Raw genomic sequence first — 26,946 nt, 5'->3', positions numbered from 1 at the left:
TATGCCCTCCTTTTCTGCGTCACTGAACACCGTTTGGAGGCGTGGGATTAAGCTCTCTTTATGCAACTGATACCATTCGGCCGGGAGGCCATCTAAACCTGGCGACTTTCCCGGTTTAAAAGAAGCAATGGCCCCAGCCACCTCTTCTGATGTTATGGGTTGGTCAAGAGCAGCCCTTTCACCCTGCGTCAGGGATGGGAGAGTCATTTCATCTAGATAGGAAGAGACGTCTTGAACTGTAGAGCTAGATTGGGACTGGTATAATGTATTATAAAAGTCTCGGAACGTGGACAGTATATCTTGAGAGTCGCTCACTAATTCCCCAGTCGGGCGTTTAATCTGCAATATCGATGTAGGGGCATATAGGGGTTTTGCCAAAAATGCCAGCAGACGGCCGCTTTTGTCCCCAAACTCAAAAATGGACCTAGCCTGTTTCAGTTGCAGTTTCATAGTCTGATCCGTCAGTAGTATTTTATATTGTCTTGTTAAGTCCTGCCATGAGCTATAGGTATCCGGGGATGGGGTCTGAATATACTGTCGTTCTGCAGTTACAGTAGCCTGTTCAGCCTGCTTCACATCTAAATTTAAGGCCTTTGCAAAGTCCCTAGTTTCCTTGGCAAACACCCCCCTCAAAGTTGCCTTAAAGGCGTCCCACTGAATCGGTACCGAGGTGCCGGAGCTATTCTCCCTCCAATACAGATCAATAGCCGTCTTACATTTAATCTTCACATATTCCTCCTCCAACCACTGCGTTTTCATACGCCACAGTCGTCTCCCAGCAGGTACACCTAAAGTCAGCGTGACCTCCATAGGAGAGTGATCTGAGAGAGCTCTGGGGAGGTATCTAACCCCTGAAACCAGAGGCAATGCATCCACAGAGGACAGCACCATATCAATTCTGGATAGTGTCCTATGTGTCCCCGAGTGACATGAGTATTCTCTGACCCCAGGGTTGCGACACCGCCACACATCAGTGAGGGCGTAGCTGTCCAACCAGGCGGAAAGAGCATGACGTGGACCAGTCACACTCCCATGTCTATCGAGTGACCCATCCGACACCGCATTAAAATCTCCCAACAGTAGTAGTGGACCCTGGGCCACCTGTATTGCAGCTGTAAGGATTTCTTCAAGTACCTGGAAGGAAAAAGGGGGAGGGACATATACACACACTAGCGTCAGGCAGGTCCCGAACATTTGACAGACAAGAACAGCATACCTCCCCTTTGGGTCGCTTTTAACCTGTAAAATATGTGCCGCCGCCTTTTTAGTGACTAGAATGGCCACTCCTCTAGAGTACGTAGAGTACTCAGCATGTATTACCCTCATCACATTAGCCTTTTTCAACGCCAATACCTTAGAACCTTGGAGATGTGTCTCCTGCAGCATGATAATATGTGGTTTATACCTCTTTATGAAGTCAAAGACAAGGGAACGCTTAATCCTTGAATTCATACCCCGGACATTCCAGGACAACACATTTATCTTACCCGACATCCTGTAAAGTAACGAATCGCAGGTGCATACCCAGGGTTTCTCCGGACCCCTCCGATGCGGTCCACCATAGCAACCTGTGGAGATTTAATAAGAGAGAGACAACGACACACGACCCAAGTTCACAGAGAAAAATAGAACCCCTCCCCCCACCCTGCACACAGCCCCAACCTGCCGAGTGCCTGTATCCCATAACTTCAGCAAACAAATTGTCAGGGGATTATATCAGTCTCACCCCCCAACCACCTACTCCCTCCAGGGAGTCTATGTTAACAGAGCCGTTGACACGGACTCAGTAAGTCAGTTCCATAGGGAAAAAAAAAAAACCCCAGCAAAAAATGGAAAAAAAGGGGGGGAGGAAAAAATACCCCCAATCCACACAAAAAAGCAATAAAGAAAATGTGCTGGTGAATCCGGGCAGGGCTCGGTTCAGGAAAACCGAGGTGTCAGAGCCAAATAGTCACAGTGGGATTGACCACACCCGTCCCAGCATCAAACAGAGCGCAGGCAGAAACAAACGGCCCAGAGTAAGAGCCCAGCCTATGTTATATAGTTAGTGGTCATTTCTTGGACTGGGTTTTCCCCTAGTGTCCAGCCATCTTGAAGCCTCTATAGGGGAATTGAAGAAGAACACTTTGCCCTCGTCGACCACTCTGAGCTTCGCAGGGTACATCATACTGTAAGCCATATGCATATCTCTCAGTCTCTTTTTAACATGCAGGAAACTGGCTCTCTGTTTCTGGGTAGCTGCAGAAAAATCAGGATAAATAGAGATCCTGTTCCCATTAAATTGGAGATCTCCTACAGTGCGAGCTGCCCTCAGAATATTTTCACGATCTCTAAAGTGTAGGATACGTGCAATCATAGGACGCGGATGGGCACCTGGTGGGGGGGGTTTAGATGGAATGCGATGTGCCCTCTCTATAGCAAACAGACGGGAAAAAGTAGTGTCAGCCAGGGTGTCTTTTAGCCAGAGCTCAAGGAAGTCCTCAGGCTGTTTGCCCTCTGCCTTCTCAGGGAAGCCTACCAGACGTATATTATTCCTCCTCTGGCGGTCTTCCATGTCCCATAACTTATCTGTATGAGCCCCCACCTCACAGTGAATGTTCTGCAGTTTATTCTCCAAAGGGCGCACCACATCTTCCAGGTCACTAATTCTCTGCTCAGCTTCCCCAGCTCTCTCCCTGATGGTTTGCACATCATGTTTAAGGAACGACAATTCAGTCCTGATACCATCAATGTGGTCAGTGAGGGTAGTCTGGCACGTGTATATGGCCTCCATAATCTGCTTCAGGGAGGGCTCCCCTCCGCCTGCTTCAGAAGCCTCATCTCCCCCCTCCTGTGGTTGTGATTCGGCCTGCTTTGTGCTCCGCTTCGGCCCCTTAGTTCTGGGAGGTAGCTGGCTCACCTGGGTGTCTGTCAGTGAGGGCCATTCGACCTCCGGAGGCCTTTCCGCGCTGGGGCCCTGTCCCACTGCCTCATGGCGGCCGCCATCTTGAGACTTCCAGGCAAAGTGGACCGGGCGCTGTTCCGGAGTTGCCATCGGTGCACGGCCGTATTTGACCATCCCTACATGGGCAGCACGGGATCCGGAGTCGGGGGATGTCTCTGCCTGCGGTGTTTGGCTGCTCTGTCTCCCAGGATTTAGTCAGGATTCGTCTGCCCTGCACGGAGCTCCGGACCAGCGCTGCTCACATGTCGGCCGTTGGCTCCGCCCCTATGGACAGGGCCATCTTTAACGTGGAGGTCCAACCTAAAAAAAAAATACATAAAAATGCTAAAAAAAAAAAAATTGAAAAAAAAAAATGTTTTACTTACCAGTAAATTCTTTATTTTTTCACAAAAATAGCAATACAGTATTACATGTGAATACATTAATACATCCTCTATTTTACAACTACCAACTTCTTAATAAGCGCCAATTTATATTCCACATCTAGAGAGGTTATATTATCTTTAAAGCGGTGGTTCACCCTCCTTAACAACAGTCTAGCATTACATTTGGCATAGTAGCGCGAGCTACAGTATGCCTGTCTGTATTTTTGTATCCCCGTACTCACTGTGCAATTGTATATTGAAGATTCCGACTCCCGCGGGGAATGGGCGTGCCTATGGAGAGGGAGGATGATTGACGGCCGGCTCTGGCACGTCACGCTCCCCGAAGACAGCCGGAGTAGGTCTCGGCTCTTCACGGCGCCTGCGCACAGGCTATGCGCAGGCGCCGTGAAGAGCCAAGCCTACTTCGGCTATTTCCGGAAAAGCGTGACGTGCCAGGGCCGGCCGTCAATCATCCTCCCTCTCCATAGGCACGCCCATTCCCCGGATTCTTCAATATACAATTGCACAGTGAGTACGGGGATAAAAAAATACAGACAGGCATACTGTAGCTCGCGCTACTATGCCGAATTTAATGCTAGAGGAAAAAAATTTTTTTTTTTTTTATATAGGGTGAACCCCCGCTTTAAGCTAGCTCATCATCTATTCACACTTCCTTGATAATCTAATATAAGTCCGCAATTTCTACCCTTGTTACATTTTCCTTAACCAGGAAAAGCCCTGGTTATCCTCCAACAGAGATTCAAAAGGACAGAGAAAGAAAAAGGAAGAGAAGGAAAAAGATGGCGAAAAAGAGAGAAAAAAATAATATTATGCCCCCTTCTACCACCACCCCCCAGCCGTTCCCCAGCACGCATATCCAAAAATGATTTGTTATAACAAAATTGTGTAAGGGTTTTTCACAGAGCGGCCTCGATCCTCCTTTTCTGGGGTCCCCCCCCCCACTCCGCAGCGCTCCTGGCTCCTCCTCTTCTTGAGTGCCCCCAAGAAAGAGCCACTTTCCATTGAGGCACACGTGCGGGCGCGCTGCTGAGTTCTGCTGCTGCGTCCATTGACACGAACAGCAGGGCTCGGCTGGCTCCCTTAGGTGGACTGACCCTTTAAAAATAAGTGCCAGAATGGAAGGAAGTAGAGGCTCACCAGATACAGGGACCCAGACAAGTCTGTGACTGCTGCAGCCATTATCTCTACACCCAAAGTTTTCTGGCCCTTCTGATAATCAGACATACGGTATAGAAGTAGTATGTATTCCTCTGTAAGGCCCACAGTCAATATTCAAGACTAGGGATGAGCCGAACAGCCCCCCGTTCGGTTCGCACCAGAACCTTCGAACGAACCGAGCGTTCGCGCGAACATTTAGAACCCCATTGACGTCTATGGGACTCGAACTTTCGAATTCAAAAGTGCTCATTTTAAAGCCTAATATGCAAGTTATTGTTGTAAAACGTCTTTGAGAACCCGGGTCTTGCCCCAGGGAACATGTATCAATGGGAAAAAAGGTTTAAAAATGGTTGTTTTTTCAGGAGCAGTGATTTTAATGATGCTTAACCACTTCAATACCGGGCTTTAAAACCCACCTCCTTCCCGGGCCTATTCTGGCACTTCTTTCCTACATGTACAAATCATCATTCTTTTGCTAGAAAATTACTCAGAACCCCCAAACATTATATATGTTTTTTAGCAGACACCCTAGGGAATAAAATGGCGGTAATTGCAACTTTTTATCTTGCACCGTATTTGCGCAATAATTTTTCAAACGGCTTTTTTTTGTAAAAAAAATGGTTTCATAAATTAAAAAATAACAAAACAGTAACGTTCGCCCAATTTTTTGGTAAAATATGAAAGATGATGTTACGCCGAGTAACTAGATACCTAACATGTCACGCTTTAAAATTGCGTACACTCATGGAATGGCGCCAAACTTCGTTACTTAAAAATCTCCATAGGCGACACTTTAAAATGTTTACAAGTTGCCAGTTTAGAGTTACAGAGGAGGTCTAGTGCTTGAATTGTTGCACACGCTCTAACGCACGCGGCGACACCTCACATGTGTGGTTTGAACGACGTTTACATACGTGGGCGGGGCTTATGTGTGCGTACGCTTCTGAGCGCGAGCTACCGGGGACAGGGGCATTTTAATTTTTTTATTATTATTTTTTATTTTACTTATTTCTTTATTTTTTACACTTTTTTTTACACTTTTTTTTTTTTCAATCGCTTTTATTCCTATTACAAGGAATGTAAACATCCCTTGTAATAGGAATGTGTGTGACAGGTCCTCTTTAAGGAGAGATGCTGGGTCAATAAGACCCCACATCTCTCCTCCAGGCTGGAAAGAATGAGATCGTGAAAAAAAATTCACAGATCTCATTCAAACTAGCCGCAATTGCGGTTTGTTTACTTACGGTGACCCGGGGCGTGACGTCATCACATCGCGCCCGGGCCTCCGACGGTCGTAGAGATGACTGGTGACCATCTGGTCACCAGTCATCTCTATGGCAAACATCCGGCGGACGGCGATCATCTCTCCGGGCCCCCGGTGGGACGGGAGAGCCCGGAGAAGCACCGGATGGCGGCGGGAGGGGGGGATGTCCCCTCCCGCCACCTGTAAGAACGATCTAGCGGCGGAATCGCCGCTATGATCGTTCTTACGGTGCGCAGGATCGCCGCCGCTAAAAAATGATATCTCAATGATGCCTCCGGGTGCAGGCATCATTGAGATATCCCCCCGCAAAGCCCAGGACATCATATGACGTCCACCCGGGATAACAGGTCCCCGTTTTGGACGTCATATGACGGCGTGCGGGTGTCAAGTGGTTAAATAAAAAAAATTAAAAAATTAGAAATTCCTTTAAATATCGTACCTGCTGGGTGTCTATAGTATGCCTGTGAAAACATCTTTGAGAACCCGGGTCTTGCCCCAGGGAACATGTATCGATGGAAAAAAAGTTTTAAAACTCCTGAAAAAAAGACCGTTTTTTAGAACTTGTTTTCCATTGATACATGTTCCCTCGGGCAAGACCCGGGTTCTCAAAGACGTTTACACAGGCATACTATAGACACCCAGCAGGTAGAATATTTAAAGGAATTTTTCATTTTTTTTTTTTTTTTAATTAAGCATCATTAAAATCACTGGGCCAGATTCTGGTAGATCGCCGCATCTTTGCGGCGGCGTAACGTATCTCATTTACGTTACGCCGCCGCAAGTTTTGCGGGCAAGTGCTTGATTCACAAAGCACTTGCCTGTAAAGTTGCGGCGGCGTAACGTAAATCCTCCGGTGCAAGCCCGCCTAATTCAAATGATCCGGCTAGGGCGCGTGGATCATTTAAATTAGGCGCGTTCCCGTGCCGAACGTACTGCGCATGCGCCGTCCCTAAAATTTTCCGACGTGCATTGCGCTAAATGACGTCATTGGTTTCGACGTTAATGCAAATGGCGTACAGCCCCATTCACGGACGACTTACGCAAACAACGTAAATTTTCAAATTTCGACGCGGGAACGACGGCCATACTTAACATTGACTGCGCCTCATATACCCAGGGGCAACTTTACGCGTCGCAAATCTTACGTAAACGTCGTAACTTCACTGCGTCGGTCGGGCGTACGTTCGGGAATTCGCGTATTTTGCTAATTTGCATACTCGTTCGGGAAAACGACGTCGGCGACACCTAGCGGCGAAAAAAAAAATCCATTTAAGATCCGACAGCGTGAGAGCCTTACGCCTGTCGGATCTAATGGTTATCTATGCGTAACTGATTCTATGAATCAGGCGCATAGATACGACGGGTGGACTCAGAGATACGACGGCGTATCAGGCGATACGCCGGCGTATCTTTTTTGAGAATCTGGCCCACTGCTCCTGAATCTTTAGGTGCAAACTACAGAGCACACGGCCAGTACACACCAAGTAGCTTTAGGTGCAAACTACAGAGGACAGGCAATACACCACGTGAGAATACTGCAGCTAGCACAATCACCTGCCTGCCAGTAAATTTGTTGGAAGAACTGATCTAGCTAAACTATACAGTGTATAAATATATGTACAACACCTGGGATGTATATATATCCTCTACACACTGTAACATTAACTGACTAGCCTGCCTGCTCTATCTACCTGCAAAAAATGACACTCTCTCTCTCTCTCTCTCTGTTCTCTCTTATAACCACCGCAGCACACTACACAAGGCCGACCTGCAGGCGGCCTTTTATAGTGTGGGGCGTGTACTAAACCCCCTGAGCCCTAATTGGCCAAAGCCACCCTGGCTTTGGCCAATTATGGCTCTCTGTTTTTTGCACGCTGTGATTGGCCAAGTATGCGGGTCATAGTGCATGCTTGGCCAATCATCAGCCAGCGATGCCGCAGTGAATTATGGTCTGTGAAACGTAACTCGAATTTGGCGCGAACGACCCGTTTTGTTCGGATTTCGGCGAACGATCGAACATACGATGTTCGAGTCGAACATGAGTTTGACTCGAATACGAAGCTCATCCCTATTCAAGACACGTGTCTAAATCATTCATCCTTTGCCCTCTTCTTTATAATCCGGTTTCCCATTCCTGCTACTCTTCTTTCATCATGTACATTATTACTACTTTAAAACATTGCTGCATCACATTGTAAATTGAATGAGCCTCTGACTTGACAGATATTAGGGGGTAATATTAGGTTACATTCCAAGTGCTTTTCTAAATTTGATTTTACTCGAGTTCTTTCCAAGAAAATAAATCCATGTATATTGCTTTGGGATAAGGTTATAGACTGCTGGGCACAGTGGCTTAATCACAGGGGTTACTGCGCAGACAAAAGGAACCAATCTATTTACTAGCAATACTTTCAGGACTTCCAGAGGTGCAAATTGCTGGGTTACTGTTCTTTTTTTTTGCTTCATTAAATAAGATTTCTAAATAGCTAACATACACTATGGGCCAGATTCACGTAGAATCGCGGCGGCGTAACGTATCGTAGATACGTTACACCGCCGCAAGTTTTCATCGCAAGTGCCTGATTCGCAAAGCACTTGCGATGAAAACTACGCCCGCGGCCTCCGGCGCAAGGCGGGCCAATTCAAATGGGCGTGTGCCACTTAAATTAGGCGGGCTCCCACGCTGGACCTACTGCGCATGCTCCGTTTCGCAATTCCCGTCGTGCTTTGCGCGCTGTGACGTCTTTTTCTCGAACGGCGACGCGCGTAGCGTGCTTCCGTATTCCCGGATGTGTTACGCAAACGACGTTAAATTTTAGGGGCCAGATTCACATAGAACTGCGGCGGCGTAACGTATCGTAGATACGTTACACCGCCGCAAGTTTTCATCGCAAGTGCCTGATTCACAAAGCACTTGCGATGAAAACTACGCCGGCGGCCTCCGGCGCAAGGCGGGCCAATTCAAATGGGCGTGTGCCATTTAAATTAGGCGCGCTCCCGCGCCGGACCTACTGCGCATGCTCCGTTTCCTAACTCCCGCCGTGCTTTGCGCGCCGTGACGTCATTTTTTCGAACGGTAACGCGCATAGCGTACTTCCGTATTCCCGGACGTGTTACGCAAACTACGTTAAATTTTAAATTTCGACGTGGGAACGACGGCCATACTTTAGACAGCAATACGATTGCTGACTAAAGTTAGGGCAGGTAAAATAACGACTAAAATTGTGACGGGAAACTTGACTATGGACGACGTAGCGAACGCGAAAATCCATCGGGGATCCGCCGTAACTGCTAATTTGCATACCCGACGCTGGTTTACGACGCAAACTCCACCCAGCGGCGGCCGCGGTATTGCATCCTAAGATCCGACAGTGTAAAACAATTACACCTGTCGGATCTTATGGATATCTATGCGCAACTGATTCTATGAATCAGTCGCATAGATAGAAACAGAGATACGACGGCGTATCAGGAGATACGCCGTCGTATCCCCTTTTTGAATCTGGCCCTATATTACCAAAAGTATTGGGACACCTGCCTTTACACACACATGATCTTTAATTGCATCCCAGTCTTAGTCTGTAGGGTTCAATATGGAGTTGGCCCCCCCTTTGCAGCTATAACAGCTTCAACTCTTCTGGGAAGGCTGTCCACAAGGATTAGGAGTGTGTCTTCCAGAAGAGCATTTGTGAGATCAGGCACTGATGTTGGGTGAGAAGGCGTGATCACAGTCTCCGCTTTAAGACATCCCAAAAGGTGTTCTATCAGGTTGGGGTCAGGACTCTGCTCAGGCCAGTTAAGTTCCTCCACCCCAAACTTGCTCATCCAGGTCTTTATTTATTCACAGCTCCTAAAACGCTGCAAAGAAGCTTTTTTTGAGGCCCTGTTCACTCTGGCTTTCACACTGGGATTGCAGCTGAGGCTTTTTTCAGGCGCTTTGCAGGCGCTATTTTTAGCGCTAAAGTGCCTGAAAAATGCCTCCAGTGTGAAAGGGGTCTAAAGCTCTCTGAACGCTGGTCAAAGCTCATGTCACTAAATAAAATGGTTAACTTACAGTCCTGTATACACTTGCTTTTGATTTGCTTTGCTTCGGCTTTGCTTCAAAAATGATACCCTATTGTCAGGATCAGCGTCTAAAGGTGACACGTATAGCTACACAAGGGAACTGAGACCAAACAAAGGATATATATATTAAAGTGATATTTATTTACAGTGAAACACAGCAAACAACAAACACAGTAAACGTGAACATAAACAAACCCCCAAAGACAAATAACAAAAGAAAGTAACTAAATACAAAACTATTTAAAGGACAAGGGTACAGGGAATGCAAGGAAGTGGGATCTCAACAGGGTACTCAAATAGAAGAGAGGCAGAGAGGTACAAACTGGATCAGGCAAAGGCAGCAAGGAAGGGACCAGAATCGTGACGCCCTGGGGAAAGGGAGGAGCAGCCTTAAATATCCACCTGGCAGCTGGAGCCAGGTGTGGCTGATCAAAACCTGCTGGCTTCTGGGAGACACCTGCTGGTGGACACTGGAACTGCAGCATCTGCAAAGTGAACCCCAGTGCCACCAGCAGGTGAACTCAACCCTGACACCAGAGGTGTCTGTAGGGGGTGGCTAGGTGGGCTGAAGCCCCGAATGTGCCCCCAAAAAGCCCCGAGTCTCATGGCTGCAGGTCTCCATTATTAGCCCCGAGCGAACGGCGAGCGCCGGGACTGATCTGATCCCGAGCACTGCCGAATACGGCCGAGTGCCATAGCAGCAGGTCCCGCCTTCTGGAGCCAGCGCAACGCCTGTGATGGACGTCCCACTGGTCCAATGCCGGGTCCGCGGGACGTGTGACGTCCATCATAGGCGCTGCAGAGCGCCAGAAGGCGGGAATTACAACCACCCGGTGCGTGGGTACCGCGCTGATAGATGGAGGCCTGATCGTTCAGCTCCTCCACCATCCCGGGGATATATAAAATGGGGAGCTTACAGTCCTGTTTACACCTTGCAGCCGCTCAGCAGACTGCCTGCAGTGCACAGAGTGTCCGGGAACCCGCGGACATGGCATGCGGCTTGAGCTTCTAACAACAAAAAGCTGCCTGCCATAATTATTCTTCCCCCCCTCGGAGCAGACGTATCCACAAGATGGCGCCGGCGGCAGCTTGTCAGCTTCTAATAGCGGCTCCTCGCGCTCTGCACACAGCCCTCCACAGCATGGAACCTCCAAGTCCAAAGCTTCCCAGCCACGATCGCCTTCAGTCTCCACACGGCTGTGGCGGAGCCCTGCAAAAAGCAAACCAAGGCTGTCGGCGAATGCATCTCCGAGTCCTGAGTTAAGCCTTTTAATTGCTAATGCAATACCTACCTCTTACACCACTCATGACTTAGCTGACAACATTCAGCTCTTTTCCTGCCACAAACCAGCCTATGTCAGAATTCAGAAACAACCCTGAAAGTCAACATGCTAGTGTCCCTAAGTGCTTCCTTTACATGCTTATCTCAGGGAATGTGTAACTGACATACATACACACACTGACTTACACACACTGACTTAGAGTACATGTCAGTGTGTGTATGTATGTCAGTGTGTGTGTACTGACATATACAAACACATACTGACATATAAACACACTGACATATACACACACACACTGACATATACACACACACTGACATATATACACATACGCACACTGACATATATACACACACTGACATATATACATATATACACACTGACATATATACACACTGACATATGCATACACACACTGACATATGCACACACACACTGACATATGCACACACTGACATTTAGGTCAGTGTATGTAGGTCAGGTAGGTCACACAACCCCACTGCTCAGCCCAAAAAAAACTCGCCACTCCACTGAGCCCGCGCATACCCCCCCCCCCTTGTGCCTGCTTCGGGCTGAAGCCCCTGGTCTTTTTGACACCTAGCAACGCCCCTGCCTGACACCTATGTAGCTTTATTGGTGCTTCAAAGCCTCCAAAAAAGTCTATGGCAAAGCTCACTGGAAGCTCCACTGCAGCCCCAACAAAGCCCCATCGAAGCACCACCAAAGCCTAATCGAAGCCTCTCCGAAGCACCGAGCAAAAGCAAGGTGTAAACAGGACTGTAAGCTCCCCATTTTATCTAGTAACAGGAGCTTTGAATTGTTTTGAAAGAAGTCTAAACTAGCCCTAACTCTGGCAGGTTGGCTTACAATGATCAGCTTTTATGTATTCATGTAAAAACCTTTATCCCAAATGGAAAAACTGTTTACTGTAATTGATTATAAAGTATTAGCTGGAGTTTGCTTTCAATTTGTTAGTGTATTTAAAGGGGTTGTAAACCTTCCTATTTTTTTCACCTTAATGCATCCCTTTAAAATACTTGTTGGCCTCTCCCACACTTCAGGCAGTGGAATGAACGATGGCACAGATGAATACACCAATAACTATATTGATCTGAAAAGCAAAAGTACTTAGCACAGCAGTAAAAAAAAAAAAAGAAAAAAAAATCATAAAGGACTGCGACAATATTTCATTTATACAGCATAGTTAGAGGGCCCAATAAAACCCGCTGGCCCTGTAAATTCCTACCTCAGTGATAATGCAATTTCGTTTTTGGATATCAGCAATAAAATATCAGTTTAAATGGATTGCCGCTTAAGAATAAAGAAAGCTAAAGAATTCCTTAAAGGCCAGGCAACAGAAGGTCAGGCCGGAACGGGTTTTATGGTTACATAAAAGTCTCATATTAAATGACATAAACGTACTTTTCTTTAAATCGAATAAAAACACAATGAATAGAAATGAATGATGAAAAATCCATAGGGTTGAAGAACTTTCCGCCTGCTCCTGAAGAGCCAAAGTACTATGTTCCTATATGGCTGGCATTGTAGATATAGACGTGTTAACGAGATCAGCTTGTAATAATAACATTATCACTGTGTATTGAAGTAGTATTAAATGCCTTTTAAATCAGAAGTAAGCCCAAAAGCAAACTTTGGTGATTAGTGAGAAGAATGTTCCTTACATTGGTAGTCAATGGTAAGATTTTCCCTTGCAGTGTTGGTCAGTGGGAAGAATGTCTATTACATTGGTGGTCAGTGGGATGATTTCCCCTTACATTGGTAGTCAGAAGGAAGAATGCGCCTTACATTGGTGATCAGTTGGAGGAAAGCTCCTTACATTGGTAGTCAGTGGGAAGAATGTCTCTTACATTGGTGATCAGTGGGAAGAACGCTCCTTACATTGGTAGTCAGTGGGAAGAATGTCTCTTACATTGGTGATCAGTGGGAAGAACGCTCCTTACATTGGTAGTCAGTGGGAAGAATGTCCCTTACATTGGTGATCAGTGGGAAGAATGCTCCTTACATTGGTGGTTAGTAGTAAGAATGCTTCTTCAATGGTGGTCAGCGGGAAGAATGTTCCTTGCATTGAAAGTCAGTGGGAAGGATAATCCTTACATTGGTGGTCAGTGGTAAGAATGCTCCTTGTTAGATTTTGAATTTATTACTATTTTATGTGATAAAAGTTTCTGAGAATCAATATTTAAACATGGTAATTTTGAAGGTTGATGAGGAAAGAGAAAGGTCATCTGTTGTAGGTTACATCTTTTCTTGAAGTTCTACGTCAAGACAATGGGTGGAGATATGTTACTTAATATACACAAGTGGGTGTTACGTTTGTGACAGGAGCATCACCACCTTTCTTGGAGCTATTCTAAAAGTAAATTATGCTTAGCTCGGCTTTAAGAACAGTATAAGAATCCATGTGGTTTGAGTAGCTAGTTAGGACCTCGGGTCACCCAACCCTGCAGGGAGATGGGGGTAGGAAGCCCACCCAGCAGGAAGCTTTCACTATGGAAGCCGAGCAGAAAGACGTACCATCATAACATCTATTTCCTCCTTCTGAAACCTTCTGAATTACCATCTTGCCATGTGTTACCAGCTGCCAATATGTAAGCATTGTCGTTTTGCTTGTCTATCTTGAAGAATAAACTTCACGTTATTGAAGAAAGCCTAAGTCTTGTATATTGGGAACGAAACGCCTGGAAGAAGGAGACTATTGACATGACACGTGTCAAAAATGTCCCCTTTTCCACATTCATCACTCCTTACAATAGTGGTCATTGGGAAGAATGCTCCTTACATTGGTGGTCAGTGGGAAGAATGCTCCTTACATTGGTGGTCAGTGGGAAGAATGCTCCTTACATTGGTGATCAGTGGGAAGAATGCTCCTTACATTGGTGGTCAGTGGGAAGAATGCTCCTTACATTGGTAGTCAGTGAGAAGAATGCTCCTTACATTGGTGGTCAGTGGGAAGAATGCTCCTTACATTGGTGGTCAGTGGGAAGAATGCTCCTTACATTGGTAGTCAGTGAGAAGAATGCTCCTTACATTGGTGATCAGTGGGAAGAATGCTCCTTACATTGGTAGTCAGTGAGAAGAATGCTCCTTACATTGGTGATCAGTGAGAAGAATGTTCCTTACATTGGTGATCAGTGGGAAGAATGCCCCTTACATTGGTAGTCAGTGGAAAGAATGCTGCTTACATTGATGGTCAGTGGTCAGACTGCCACCCTTACAGATAGCTAAAGATAACTGGTATCATGCTGTTGGTTCTGCAAAGTGGCACAAGCCCCTAGGCAGGCATCATTAGGTAGGAGGTCAATCATCTACAGCTCAAGGAACCCCTAGCAACCTCTGGAGAGACCTTGGTTGAGAATGGATGTCTTAAACAATATGCCAGGCTTCTATAAAGCCCTGTTCATTATATTTGCATTGTTTGTTACTTTCTATTTGTTATCTATAGATATCTTCACACACATTTGTTATCTATAGATATGTTTCAATTTCTCTCCAATTAACGTTCCATTTTTGTCCCCCTCTTTCTCTCATCACAGCTGTGGTGTGATTTCGACAAATCAATTACCTCAAAAAACCTGACATTCAACTCCTCAGCCTCCGGCACCGACATCTGCTTTTATCCCGAGGTAATTACGATCTTGTCACTCTCTTGGCTAATGGTCACTTGTTGCAAGATATATAGGCACGCAATACATCTCGCGTAAGGCAGTAAAAATTTCAAACCGCAGCCAGACAGGTGACAACAACAAAAAAAAAGCTATTTTGTTAATTGGAACTTTTTACGGAAAAAAGGTATTTTTTTTTTCCTCTCTGCCCTCAGAGATTGCTGACAAATCATTGGCACCCCTTTGTCTCATCACAGGCCCTTTGTGTGCCGGTAATTTTCTGCAGAAATGAATATGAAGGTGTCACAATGTGTCGAGAGGGATCCAAGATGAAATTCTGACTGCACAATAACAGGCGACACAAGGGAGACACAAATTATCGGAGTTTGCTGCACAGCAACACAATGTTTGAACTAATAACATGTTATTGTGGCAGGGTGCACCAGGGCAGAAGACAGAATGGGCAGCTAGCTGGAAAATAAGCTTGTTTAAAGCCACTTAGAGGGAGTGCTTTTGCGGTACGTTTTCAAGTCCTTTTTTTTTACGTAGACATGTAGGCGGCTACCTTTTCGTGTTAGAAAACGCTTTATTGTTTGCACCATTATTTGGTGTTCATAATACATATTATTATGGTGCTCCAGGCATTCCAGATATAAAGAAGGTGATGGAAATGTGTACTTTAGCTAATGAAGGGCTCTGCTAAGCACTGGCTGCATAGCACAAGCCCAGTCCAGTTAGATAAAAAATAATACAAAAGAAAAATAGAACATAAGTTTTCATAGTATTATAGTGTATAAATCATATTAAATAATGTACAGTACATTAGTCTTGGGAGGACACAAGGACACACATACAAGCAAACATGTATGTCCTTGTGTGTTTTCCAAGGCTAATGTACATCATTTAATATGATATATACATTATAATATTATGAATACTTTTGTTCTTTTTTTATTTTGTATTATTTTAAATTATGTATTAGCACCTACCCAGTATTGTCCTGAGGAAGCTATTGAAATTGTGAAATGCGTTGACAAGAAGGCATGGAGAAGTTTATGGATTCTACCTATTGAGATTTCTATACAGCTTTTGTGTCCATTTTGGATTTTACCTATATATTTTAGATCCATGCTTGCATGTCTATCCTATTGGGCAGTGGCGTGGCTATTGGGGCTTTAGCCCAGAATCTGGGGCCCATAGCCCTGAATGTCTTACCGCAGGGGTCCCTGCTTAACCCGTGGCCTCTCTGCAGCCAGGAGGCGAGTGCGGCGAGCAGGCGGGCTGCATGAGAGAGAGCCGGGCAGGCCGGTGAGAGAAGCAAATGAGCGGATGAGCAAAGAGGGCATCATCTCTCTCCACCTGCCCTGCATCACCTTTCTTCCGCCCTCACAGCCGGGCCTTTTCAATGTTGGAAGTGCGGCATTGATGATTGAAGAGCCAACACCAGTCATTGCTTAACATCCGCACCCGAACCCCCCCCCCCCCCATGGGCCTGCAAAAAAGTTGATGATCACTTCTATGGGCTCTAGCCCATAGCAGCGATCTGCAGGGGCGTTGCAGACCTAGCAACGCCCCTGCTATTGGATACATGTTGACCCTGTCAGTTAGTAGGGTGTCTTTTGAATGTTATTTTAATTATTTTGTAATAAAGACTTTATATTTTATAAATCATTACCTCATGGCATGCCCACAAAGTCTGCTTTGTTTTGATAGAGTTGTCTTCACTCACTCAATCTTTTCCAATAATCATTGGATGTTGGCATAGTGGGGGTCTTTCCTTTCTAGGCTTCAATACTGTAATTGGCTGATGCAGATATAGTGTTAAAAAAGACTGTCAAGCCAAAATGATAAGCCAAAAACCAGATAGCAGTAAAATACCAGCTGGGGTTTTAACCCTTCTCACTCTATTCCTCGCCTCATATCCCTAATGCCGCGTACACACGGTCGTTTTTCGGCATGAAAAAAACAAACCTTTTTTTAGCATGTCCAAAAAACAAAGTTTTTCCAACTTCATGTTGCCCACACACTATCGTTTTTGAAAAATGATGAACAAAGCGCGGTGACGTTGAAGGGGAAGTTCTATTTGCCTTTGGGCTGCTTTTAGCTGAAAAGACAATTCGCGCTTTTTTGTCTGTTACAGCGTGATGAATGTGCTTACTCCATTATGAACGGTAGTTTTACCAGAACGAGCGCTCCCGTCTCATAACTCGCTTCTGGGCATGTGCGGGTTTAAAACGTCGTTTTAGCCCACACACGATCATTTTTTACAACACGAAAAACGACATTTAAAAAAACAGAAGCCGAAAAACGATGTGAAGCCCACACACGATGATTTTAAATGACGTTTTTAAAAACGACATTTTTTTTCATGCCGAAAAACGCGAGTTTGTACGCGGCATAAGTTAGAGGCTCACTGGAGGCTCACTGGACTTCTGGTAGGATCAGTAGGTATTTGTATCCACCTATTAAACAGATATAATGAAGCATTTTCATTGCTCTATATTATATACAGTATAACAGAACAAAAGGGAACACATAAAAAGATTACATGCAGATTTAAAACACAATTTAAAATATGTGTCCAGCCCAAAATAGTTGTATGAATCTTGCGTGAAAAAATAAATTGCCTCCATAGTGTTATGGCGAAGTTTAAAGGGTCACTAAAGGAATTTTTTTTTTTAGCTAAATAGCTTCCTTTACCTTACTGCAGTCCTGGTTTCATGTCTTCATTGTTCATTTTGCTTTGAAGTAGCTGTAATTCTGCTGTGATCTCCACACTTCCTGGTTGCCTGTTTCCTTATAACCATCGTACTGGGAGATTTTCACGGTGGTCTAAGCTGTCATTACTGTGTGTCTAAAACTCCTCAGAACCAATCAGATTCATTTTAAATACAAAACACTGCCCTGGATTTGTTTGTTTTTGTTCTGTGAGTCTTCCCAACTCACCTCTCACCCGGAACTTCATGTATGTACCTTTAAAATCGAAAGTGAAACTAAAGGCACATTATATGATAGATTAAATTCAATTTTTAATCATTTTTAAAAGGAATCAGTTAACTTTTATGTCTCTATAACCTGTAAACAGTAATTTCAGCAAAAAAAAATGTTTTCCTTTAGTGACCCTTTAACAATTCATAATGACACTTCAACATTTTGGCTTGGGCATCAATACTGTAATTGTCTGTTACAATTATAGTATAAAAAAATACATGTAAAAAAATTTACATTTAGCTTGGACATGGAGGTACAAAAGAATTGACCCTTTGTCAAGCCAAAAAAATACCAGCAGGAGTTCTAACCCTCCCCATCTCTCGCCTCATTTTTGTAAGGTATTTGTATGCACTTATTAAACAGATAACAAAACACTTTCATTGCTTCATTTAACAGACCTAAAGGGAGCAAATTAAAGAAGTTCCTCGTTATGTGCAGGACTAAAAAATGTGTTTAATTTCCTTTCGATTCGTTATTTGCAGTTAAATTCATTTAATTTGTTTTCGCAATTTGTTTCGTTTATTTGTATTCAAATCGATTCGAATTTTCGAAATGCTAATCAATTCGAATAGTTTTCAAACCAATTTTGAATAATTTTTGAATTTGAATAGTTTTCAAAGAGAATAAAATAGAATAGAAAATAGTGGAATAGAATATAAAGAAAAATAGAATAGATAAAAAAATATAATATAATAGAGTAAAACAGAACAAAAAAAAATAGAAAATAAAAGAACAGAATAGAATGGAGAAGAATAGAACAGAAACAAATAGAATAAAAATAAAATTGAATAAAATAGAAAGAATATAATCATCTTCTGAAATTCAAATAGAAAAGAATGGAATAAAAAACAATATATTTCCAAAAAAACAATAGAATAGAAATTCGAATAGAATAGAAAAGAATAGATTAGAAAATAACAGAATAGTATGGAAAAAACAATAGAATCGTATAAATATAACTATCTTCCTATTGTAATTTATTATTTTCTATTCTATTCAAATTCAAATTGATTCTATTAGAATTTTGGGGAAATGGTTATATTCTTTCTATTGTATTCTATTCTTTTTTAATTATATTCTTTTTCTGTTTGTTTATTCTATTCTATTAATTTCTATTAAAATTATTTCTATTAAAATAAAATGTATTCTATTTGAATTTCAGAAGATAATTTTGTTCTTTCTATTCTATTTTAATTTATTATTATCTATTCAAATTCAAATTGATTCTAATTGAATTTTGGGAAATGGTTATATTCTTCTATTTTTTTATATTCTATTCTTTTCTATTCTATTATAGTCTATTCTTGCTATTCTTTTTTTTGTTCTTTTTTACTCTATTATATTCTATTCTTTTAATTTCTGTTATATCCTTTTCTCTTCTATTATATATTTTTTCTATTATATCTCTTTATTTTCTATTCTATTTTATTCTCTTTTGAAATTCAAAAACTATTTAAATTCAAAAACTTTTCGAATTCGGAAACTATTTGAATTTGAAAACGTTTTGTTATTTGTTATTTCGGATTTGTTTACATTCGGTACTATTGTAATACCTCCAAATTTCCGAAAAACAACATTTGTCTGAATTTCCATTCGGAACTAAATGAATTGCACATGTCCAATACACTGTGGGCCAGATTCACATAGAATTACGTTGCTCATGGGCAGCGTAACGTATGTGATTTACGTTACACTGCCGCAGGTTTACAGCGTAAGTGCCTGATTCTCAGAACTCTTACCTGTAAACTTGCGGCGGTGTATCGTAAATGCGCTCGGCGCAAGCCCGCCCAATTCAAATGGGGTGGGCACCATTTAAATTAGGCGCGTTCCCGCGCCGAACGTACTGCGCATGCTCCGTCGGGTAAATTACCCGATGTGCATTGTGCTAAATGACGTCGCTCGGACGTAATTTGTTTTGACGTTAACGTAAATGGCGTCCAGCGCCATTCACGGACGACTTACGCAAACGGCGTTGTTTTTTAAATTTCGACGCGGGAACGACGGCCATACTTAACATGGCTTAGGACATTTTACGCTGCGTAACTCGACGGAAACGACGTAAAGTTAGATCGACGGGCAGCGCGGACGTTCGGGAATCGCCGTAACTATTCATTTGCATATTCTACGCCGACCGCAATGGCCTCGCCACCTAGCGGCTGGCCTAGAATTGCATCCTTAAGATCCGACAGGGTAATTCAATTAAACCTGTCGGATCTTAGGGCTAGCTATGCGTAACTGATTCTATGAATCAGTCGCATAGTTAGGACGGCCCTAACACAGAGATACGACGGCGTATCAGGAGATACACCGTCGTATCTCTTTTGTGAATCTGGCCCTGTAAGTGCAGAGGAATCTACACAGGAGTACCAGGATTGGCAAAGGGAGGGTGATGAGTGGCAGTTAGTATTATTTTCTATCAATATAGCTGACAATGACCATTTTTCTTTCCATCAGTACTTTGTCTTCACTGGAGTTCTTGCGATGGTCACCTGTGCGGTCTTTCTACGGCTCAACTCTGTCTTGAAGCTGGCGGTGCTGCTTATTATGATAGCAATATATTCCCTACTGACAGAAACCATTTACACGTCGCTCTTCCTGAGATATGACAACTCTCATCACAATGGGAAGTAAGTGTAACTGTGTTGTTTTGCTAATAAAGTTGCATTTTTCAATACTGGTTCAATGTTGGTGATTCCAATCTTACCTTTTTCCGACTGGATAATCAAAGCATGCGGTGCCCTTTGCCGCTCTTACTGATAATTTTAATAGCTAGAACCTGCATCTGTAGCTACTGATATCAAAAACTGACCTTCTGGAGAATGGGACCCAGTTTGCCCTGGATCAGCATCATGAGTTGCGATGTTGCCATGTTATGGGCAGGCCGCCAGCCATACCAACCAATGGCATTCTAAAGCCATGACGCACTGCGTAATTTGTTGTGGGGTTAGTGGCCGGCACACCTGCACTATGGCAATGCATGACGCCCCAAGCATTGAGGAGGAGGAAGTCTAGTTGCGTTGCAAGGGGTGAAAGTGATGTATCACGCTCAAGGCATCCTACGCGTTTTGTCAGTACGCTCTGATGTCATCAGGGGTCATGTGATCGGATATTTTTTTTTCTATTATCACTTACAAGGACACTCTATATGCACTCTATATGCATTTGGCTAATGTTATTTGGCACTTGCACTTTATTGTAATATATATGATTTAGTGTATTGTTGATTAATATTTTGATAACTCCCGTATTTATCGGCGTATAACACACACTGGCGTATAACACGCACCTACATTTTAAGAGGGAAATTTCAGGAAAATAAACTTTTTTAACTAAACAAATTTGAATTCAAATAAGGGGCAGTGCTCATCAATGCAGCCTGTTTAGTGCGCATCTGCAGCCTGATCATTGCCCATCTGCAGCACATCTCACCAATGCAGCCTGATAAATGTGGCATGATCAATGCCCATCCCATCATGCAGCCTTATCAATGCCCATCTCATCATGCAGCCTTATCAATGCCCATCTCATCATGCAGCCTTATCAATGCCCATTTAATCATGCAGCCTTATCAATGCCCATCTCATCATGCAGCCTTATCAATGCCCATCTCATCATGCAGCCTTATCAATGCCCATCTCATCATGCAGCCTTATCAATGCCCATCTCATCATGCAGCCTTATCAATGCCCATCTCATCATGCAGCCTTATCAATGCCCATCTCAACATGCAGCCTTATCAATGCCCATCTCCTCATGCAGCCTTATCAATGCCCATCTCATCATGCAGCCTTATCAATGCCCATCTCATCATGCAGCCTTATCAATGTCCCTTTTTAGCCTGAATGCAACCTTACCATTAATGCAGCCTGGACAGTGCATGAAATCACAGAGCCGTCATCCCCTGTTCGGCTCTCTCACTCAGCTTTTACTCGGCAGTCACACAGACACACACTGTCCCGCCTCCACCATCGGCATTGGACCAGCTCCTGTGATAGACAGAACACTGGTCCAATGCCAGTGGCGGAGGCGGCACTGTGTGTGTGACGTGAGAGCCGAACAGGAGATGATGGCTCGTGAATTCCAGCTGTTCGGCTCTCACTCGGCAGTCACACACACACAGTCCCACCTCCGCCATCGGCATTGGACCAGCTCCTGTGATAGACAGAACACTGGTCCAATGCCAGTGGCGGAGGCGGCACTGTGTGTGTGACGTGAGAGACGAACAGGAGATGATGGCTCGTGAATTCCAGCTGTTCGGCTCTCACTCGGCAGTCACACACACACAGTCCCACCTCCGCCATCGGCATTGGACCAGCTCCTGTGATACACAGAACACTGGTCCAATGCCAGTGGCAGAGGCGGCACTGTGTGTGTGACGTGAGAGCCGAACAGGAGATGATGGCTCGTGAATTCCAGCTGTTCGGCTCTCACTCGGCAGTCACACACACACAGTCCCATCTCCGCCATCGGCATTGGACCAGCTCCTGTGATAGACAGAACACTGGTCCAATGCCAGTGACTGAGGCGGGGCTGTGTGTGTGACGCGAGATCCGAATAGGAGATGACAGCTCGTGAATTCCAGCTGTTCGGCTCTCACTCGGCAGTCACACACACACAGTCCCACCTCCGCCATCGGCATTGGACCAGCTCCTGTGATAGACAGAACACTGATCCAATGCCAGTGGCGGAGGCGGGACTGTGTGTGACGTGAGAGCCGAGTAAGAGCCGAACAGGAGATGACGGCTCGTGAACTACGGCTGTGTTCGCCCCCCTCCTAAAAAAACATTTAATTGGTTGTCTATGGCAGAGCTGTGCTTTGTTGAAGAGGATAGAGATGTTTTTTTCTAAATCTTGAATAAATGGTCCCTTGAAACTGGTTCTACAATAAATGATTTTTGTAAAGTACAAAGAGACTGGTTCTCTTTAAATGAAGCCATGGAATTTCGATGAATAGCATTTCAGCCTGTCAGGGAATATGACGGCTGGCTTCTCTCTGGATGTGGACAATGTGGTTTCAGGCAGAATATCTATTTGTGAATTCATGAATAAATAATGGAGTGTAAACAGGCTAAGCAGCCGCCTACACAGCGAGTTCTGAAAGCCGCATTACTGACTGTCCTCCTCGTACTGACTTCACACCGTATTGTTACCCTGATAAAGTATCTGAGATTTCATTTTTATCTCCCTCCAGCACGGACTTCCTGGGGACGAAAGAGGCCTCTCTGCTGCTAATGGCCATGTTCCTCTTGGCGGTGTTTTATCACGGACAGCAGGTAAGGCAAACATGTCCTTCGATCTCTCATTTACATATACTCGTGGCATTTTATCATGAAATGACTTTAAAAATGTCACTGCCTCTTTACGCCGACACGGTTGTCCTCTTGTCTTCCGGAACACTTGTAGTTCATTTATATCGACAAGTACAAGTTTTTTTTTTATAATGTGGGAAGCAAATACATTCTCATACTGAATAATAAGACGGCTTAGTACGGCCAGCGGAGAATTCCTGTACGTGGCGTTATCTTCCAGCCAGCTTGTGTAGCTGATTGTCCAAAACTTTTGGTGCAAAGCACATGGGGCCAGATTCACGAAAAATTACGGTGGCGTAACGTATGTCCTTTATGTTACTCCGCCGCAAGTTTTCATCGTAAGTGCTTGATTCACAAAGCACTTGAGTGTAAACTTTCGGCGGCGTAGTGTAAAGCCGTCCGGCTCAAGCCCGCCTAATTCAAATGGGGCGTGTACCATTTAAATTAGGCGCGTTCCCGCGCCAAACGTTCTGTGCATGCTCCGTTTGGAAATTTCCCGCCATGCTTTGCGCGAAATTACGGCGCCCCGACATGTTTTTTGAATGGCGACGTGCGTAACGTACTTTTGTATTTCCCCGACGTCTTACGCAAAAAATAAATAAATTAAAATTCGACGCGGGAACGACGGCCATACTTTAACATGGGCTGTCTATTGTTACACCACCTAAATAGCAGCCGTAACTTTGCGACGCGAAAAGCCGACTAGCGACGACGTAAGAGAAAGCGACGAACGCGGGTACCTTCGTGGATCGCGGTAAACAGCTAATTTGCATACCCGACGCGGAAAACGACGCGATCTCCACCCAGCGGCTGCCGAAGTATTGCATCCTAAGATCCGAAGGCGTACGAAGCCGTACGCCTGTCGGATCTTAGCCAAATGCCGTCGTATCTTTGTTTGTGAATTACAAATAAAGATACGACGCGGCAAATTTGAAAGTACGCCGGAGTATCAGCAGATACTCCGGCGTACTTTTTCTGTGAATCTGGCCCATGGTTTTCTGAAGGCAGTTGGAACTTTCCCTTATGTACGCCTGGTACTCCATACCTCTGCAGTATGTTTTGCTTCCATGATGCCTGTGAACAATGGCACAAAGAAGCGGCCTACAAAATTGCAGCACGGGGGCTGGATGTGGCCTTTTGTGTGAGATTATCCAGCCCTTGGGGCAATGTTCCTCCCAGTGATACAAGCAATTTTTTCTCCCACTGACAGCCAATGATGGGGCACTATTCCTACCATGGATATACTGTAAGTAATAGAATGCTATTACTCCCACTGGTACCAACAATGGGACAATATCCCTTCCACCGATACCAACAATGAGGGAATTCCTCTCACTGATATTCACAGTGGGGCACTATTCCTCCCTTTGACACCAACAAAGGGGCATTGTTCCTCCCATTGACACCAATAAAAGGGCATTGTTCCTCCCATTGACACCAACGATGAGGCACTGTTCCTCCCACTGATACCAAAGATTGGACACATTTTTCCTCCCACTGACAAAAACAATGGGGCACTATTCCTCCCACTGATACCAACAGTGGGGGAATTCCTTCCACAGATACCAATGATGGAGGAATTCCTCCCGCTGATACCAACGAGGAGCACAATACCTTCCACTGACCCCAACAATGTCACACTATTCCTCCCGATACAACAATGGGACACTATTCCTTCCACTGATACCAACAGTGGGGGAATTCCTTCCACTTATACCAACAGTGCAGGAATTCCTTCCACTGATACTAAGAGTGGGGGAATTCCTCCCACAGATACCAATGATGGGGGGGGAATTCCTCCCACAGATACCAACGATGGAGCACAATACTTTCCACTGACCCTAACAATGGAACACTATTCCACCCACTGATACAAAGGATGGGACATTATTCCTCCCACTGACAGCAACTATGGGGCACGATTCCTCCCATTCATACCAACAATAGGGGAATTCCTTTCACTGATACCAATGATGGGGGAATTCCTCCCACTGATACCAACGATGGGGTACAATACCTTCTACTGACCCTAAAAATGGGACCCTATTCCTCCCACTGATACAACAATGGGATACTATTCCTTCCACTGACACGAACGATTGGGTACTATTCCTTCAACTGGCACCAATGTTGGGGCGCTAGTCCTCCCACTGAAACCAACAAATGGGCACTATTCGAGGGTTGCCAACCATCCGTAAATTTACTGACAGTTTGTAAAAATAACATTGGGATTTCTCTTGTCCATAAAGGTTTGTAAATGGAAGCAAACTGTCAGTAAATATATAGTGGCTGACTTCCCCTTTCTTTCGAACTTTCAACTAGTCCTGCCCGCTGGTGCCAAGATGCCACCACTGGCCAGGGTTGCCAACCGTCAGTAAAATTCTGGATAGTTTGTAAAAATCTGTGATTTTTACAACTGTCTGTAAATACTGTATCAGGGGCTGATAAACTAGTTTTGTTGTGTTGACATTTTAAGTGTAAACCAGGCTATATATGCGTATTGTCAGTGTTTCCATATTGTGTTTAAAGTGGTTGTAAACCCCCGATTGCCACTTTTACCTATAGATAAGCCTAGAATAAGGCTTATCTATAGGTAGTGTCATCAGCGCATGCGCTGTGAAGAAGCAGACCTCCGTGCCATTTGTTCACTCGCAAGTGCCGTGACGGACAGTTCCCGCGTGCATGCGCGGGAGTGACGTCATGCAGCTCCGGCCAGTCACAGAGCTGGAGTCCGTGGCCCCAGAAGGAAGAGGGATGATGATAGATGTGGCCACCAGCGGACATTTGCAGGTAAGTGCCACATAATGGGCTGGTATGCGATGCAAACAAAGAGGGTTTACTTCCTCTTTAACCGCCGCATGTAAATGTACGTCCACAGAATGGCACGTACAGGCAGATGGGCGTACATGTACGTCCCTGCCTTTCCCGCGGGTCGGGACCCCCCCCCCCCCCCCCCGATACATGCGGCGGACGGAAATCGTCGGGGAGCGATCCGGGATGAGGGCGCGGCTATTCATTTCTAGCCGCCCCCTTGCGATCGCTGCCCGGAGCTGAAGAACGGGGAGAGCCGTATGTAAAACGCAGCTTCCCCGTGCTTCACTGTGGCGGCGCATCGATCGAGTGATCCCTTTTATAGGGAGACATGATCGATGACGTCAGACCTACAGCCACACCCCCCTACAGTTGTAAACACACACTAGGTGAAGCCTAACACGTTCAGCGCCCCCTGTGGTTAACTCCAAACTGCAATTGTCATTTTCACAATAAACAATGCAATTTAAATGCATTTTTTGCTGTGAAAATGACAATGGTCCCAAAAATGTGTCAAAATTGTCCGAAGTGTCCGCCATAATGTCGCAGTCATGAAAAAAATGCTGATCGCCGCCATTAGTAGTAAAAAAAAAAAATTAATAAAAATGCAATAAAACTATCCCCTATTTTGTAAACGCTATACATTTTGCGCAAACCAATCGATAAACGCTTATTGCGATTTTTTCTTACCAAAAATAGGAAGACGAATACGTATCGGCCTAAACTAAGGAAAAAAAATGTATATATATTTTTGAGGGATATTTATTATAGCAAAAAGTAAAAAATATTGCATTTTTTTTAAAAATTGTCGCTCTATTTTTGTTAATAGCGCAAAAAATAAAAACCGCAGAGGTGATCAAATACCACCAAAAGAAAGCTCTATTTGTGGGAAAAAAAAGGATGTCAATTTTGTTTGGGAGCCACGTCGCACGACCGCGCAATTGTCTGTTAAAGCGACGCATTGCCGAATCGCAAAACCTGGCCTGGGCTTTTAGCTGCCTAAAGGTCCGGGGCTTAAGTGGTTAAATATCAATTGTCTTTGTTTGTAATAGGAGTTCTGTAATTTTTCAGGTTATCAGTATGTGCTCCGACAGTAAAAATTTTTAAGTTTT

The 26,946-nt window shown here is 44.5% G+C and overlaps 1 protein-coding gene across 2 annotated transcripts in view; it reads left to right on the top strand.

The window, feature by feature from the left end:
- ADCY8 (adenylate cyclase 8) overlaps positions 1 to 26,946 on the top strand; it is a 387,999-nt gene that overhangs the window by 312,165 nt on the left and 48,888 nt on the right. For both annotated transcript variants that reach the window (XM_040354976.1, XM_040354977.1), the window contains 3 exons: positions 14,655 to 14,744; positions 20,169 to 20,341; positions 22,906 to 22,987. In XM_040354976.1, coding sequence (XP_040210910.1) covers positions 14,655 to 14,744; positions 20,169 to 20,341; positions 22,906 to 22,987 — 345 coding nt within the window. The remainder of the gene's footprint in view (positions 1 to 14,654; positions 14,745 to 20,168; positions 20,342 to 22,905; positions 22,988 to 26,946) is intronic.

Source organism: Rana temporaria, chromosome 5 (genome assembly GCF_905171775.1).
Source record: "Rana temporaria chromosome 5, aRanTem1.1, whole genome shotgun sequence".
Classification (NCBI taxonomy): domain Eukaryota; kingdom Metazoa; phylum Chordata; class Amphibia; order Anura; family Ranidae; genus Rana; species Rana temporaria.
This window is presented reverse-complemented; position numbering and strand designations above follow the sequence as displayed.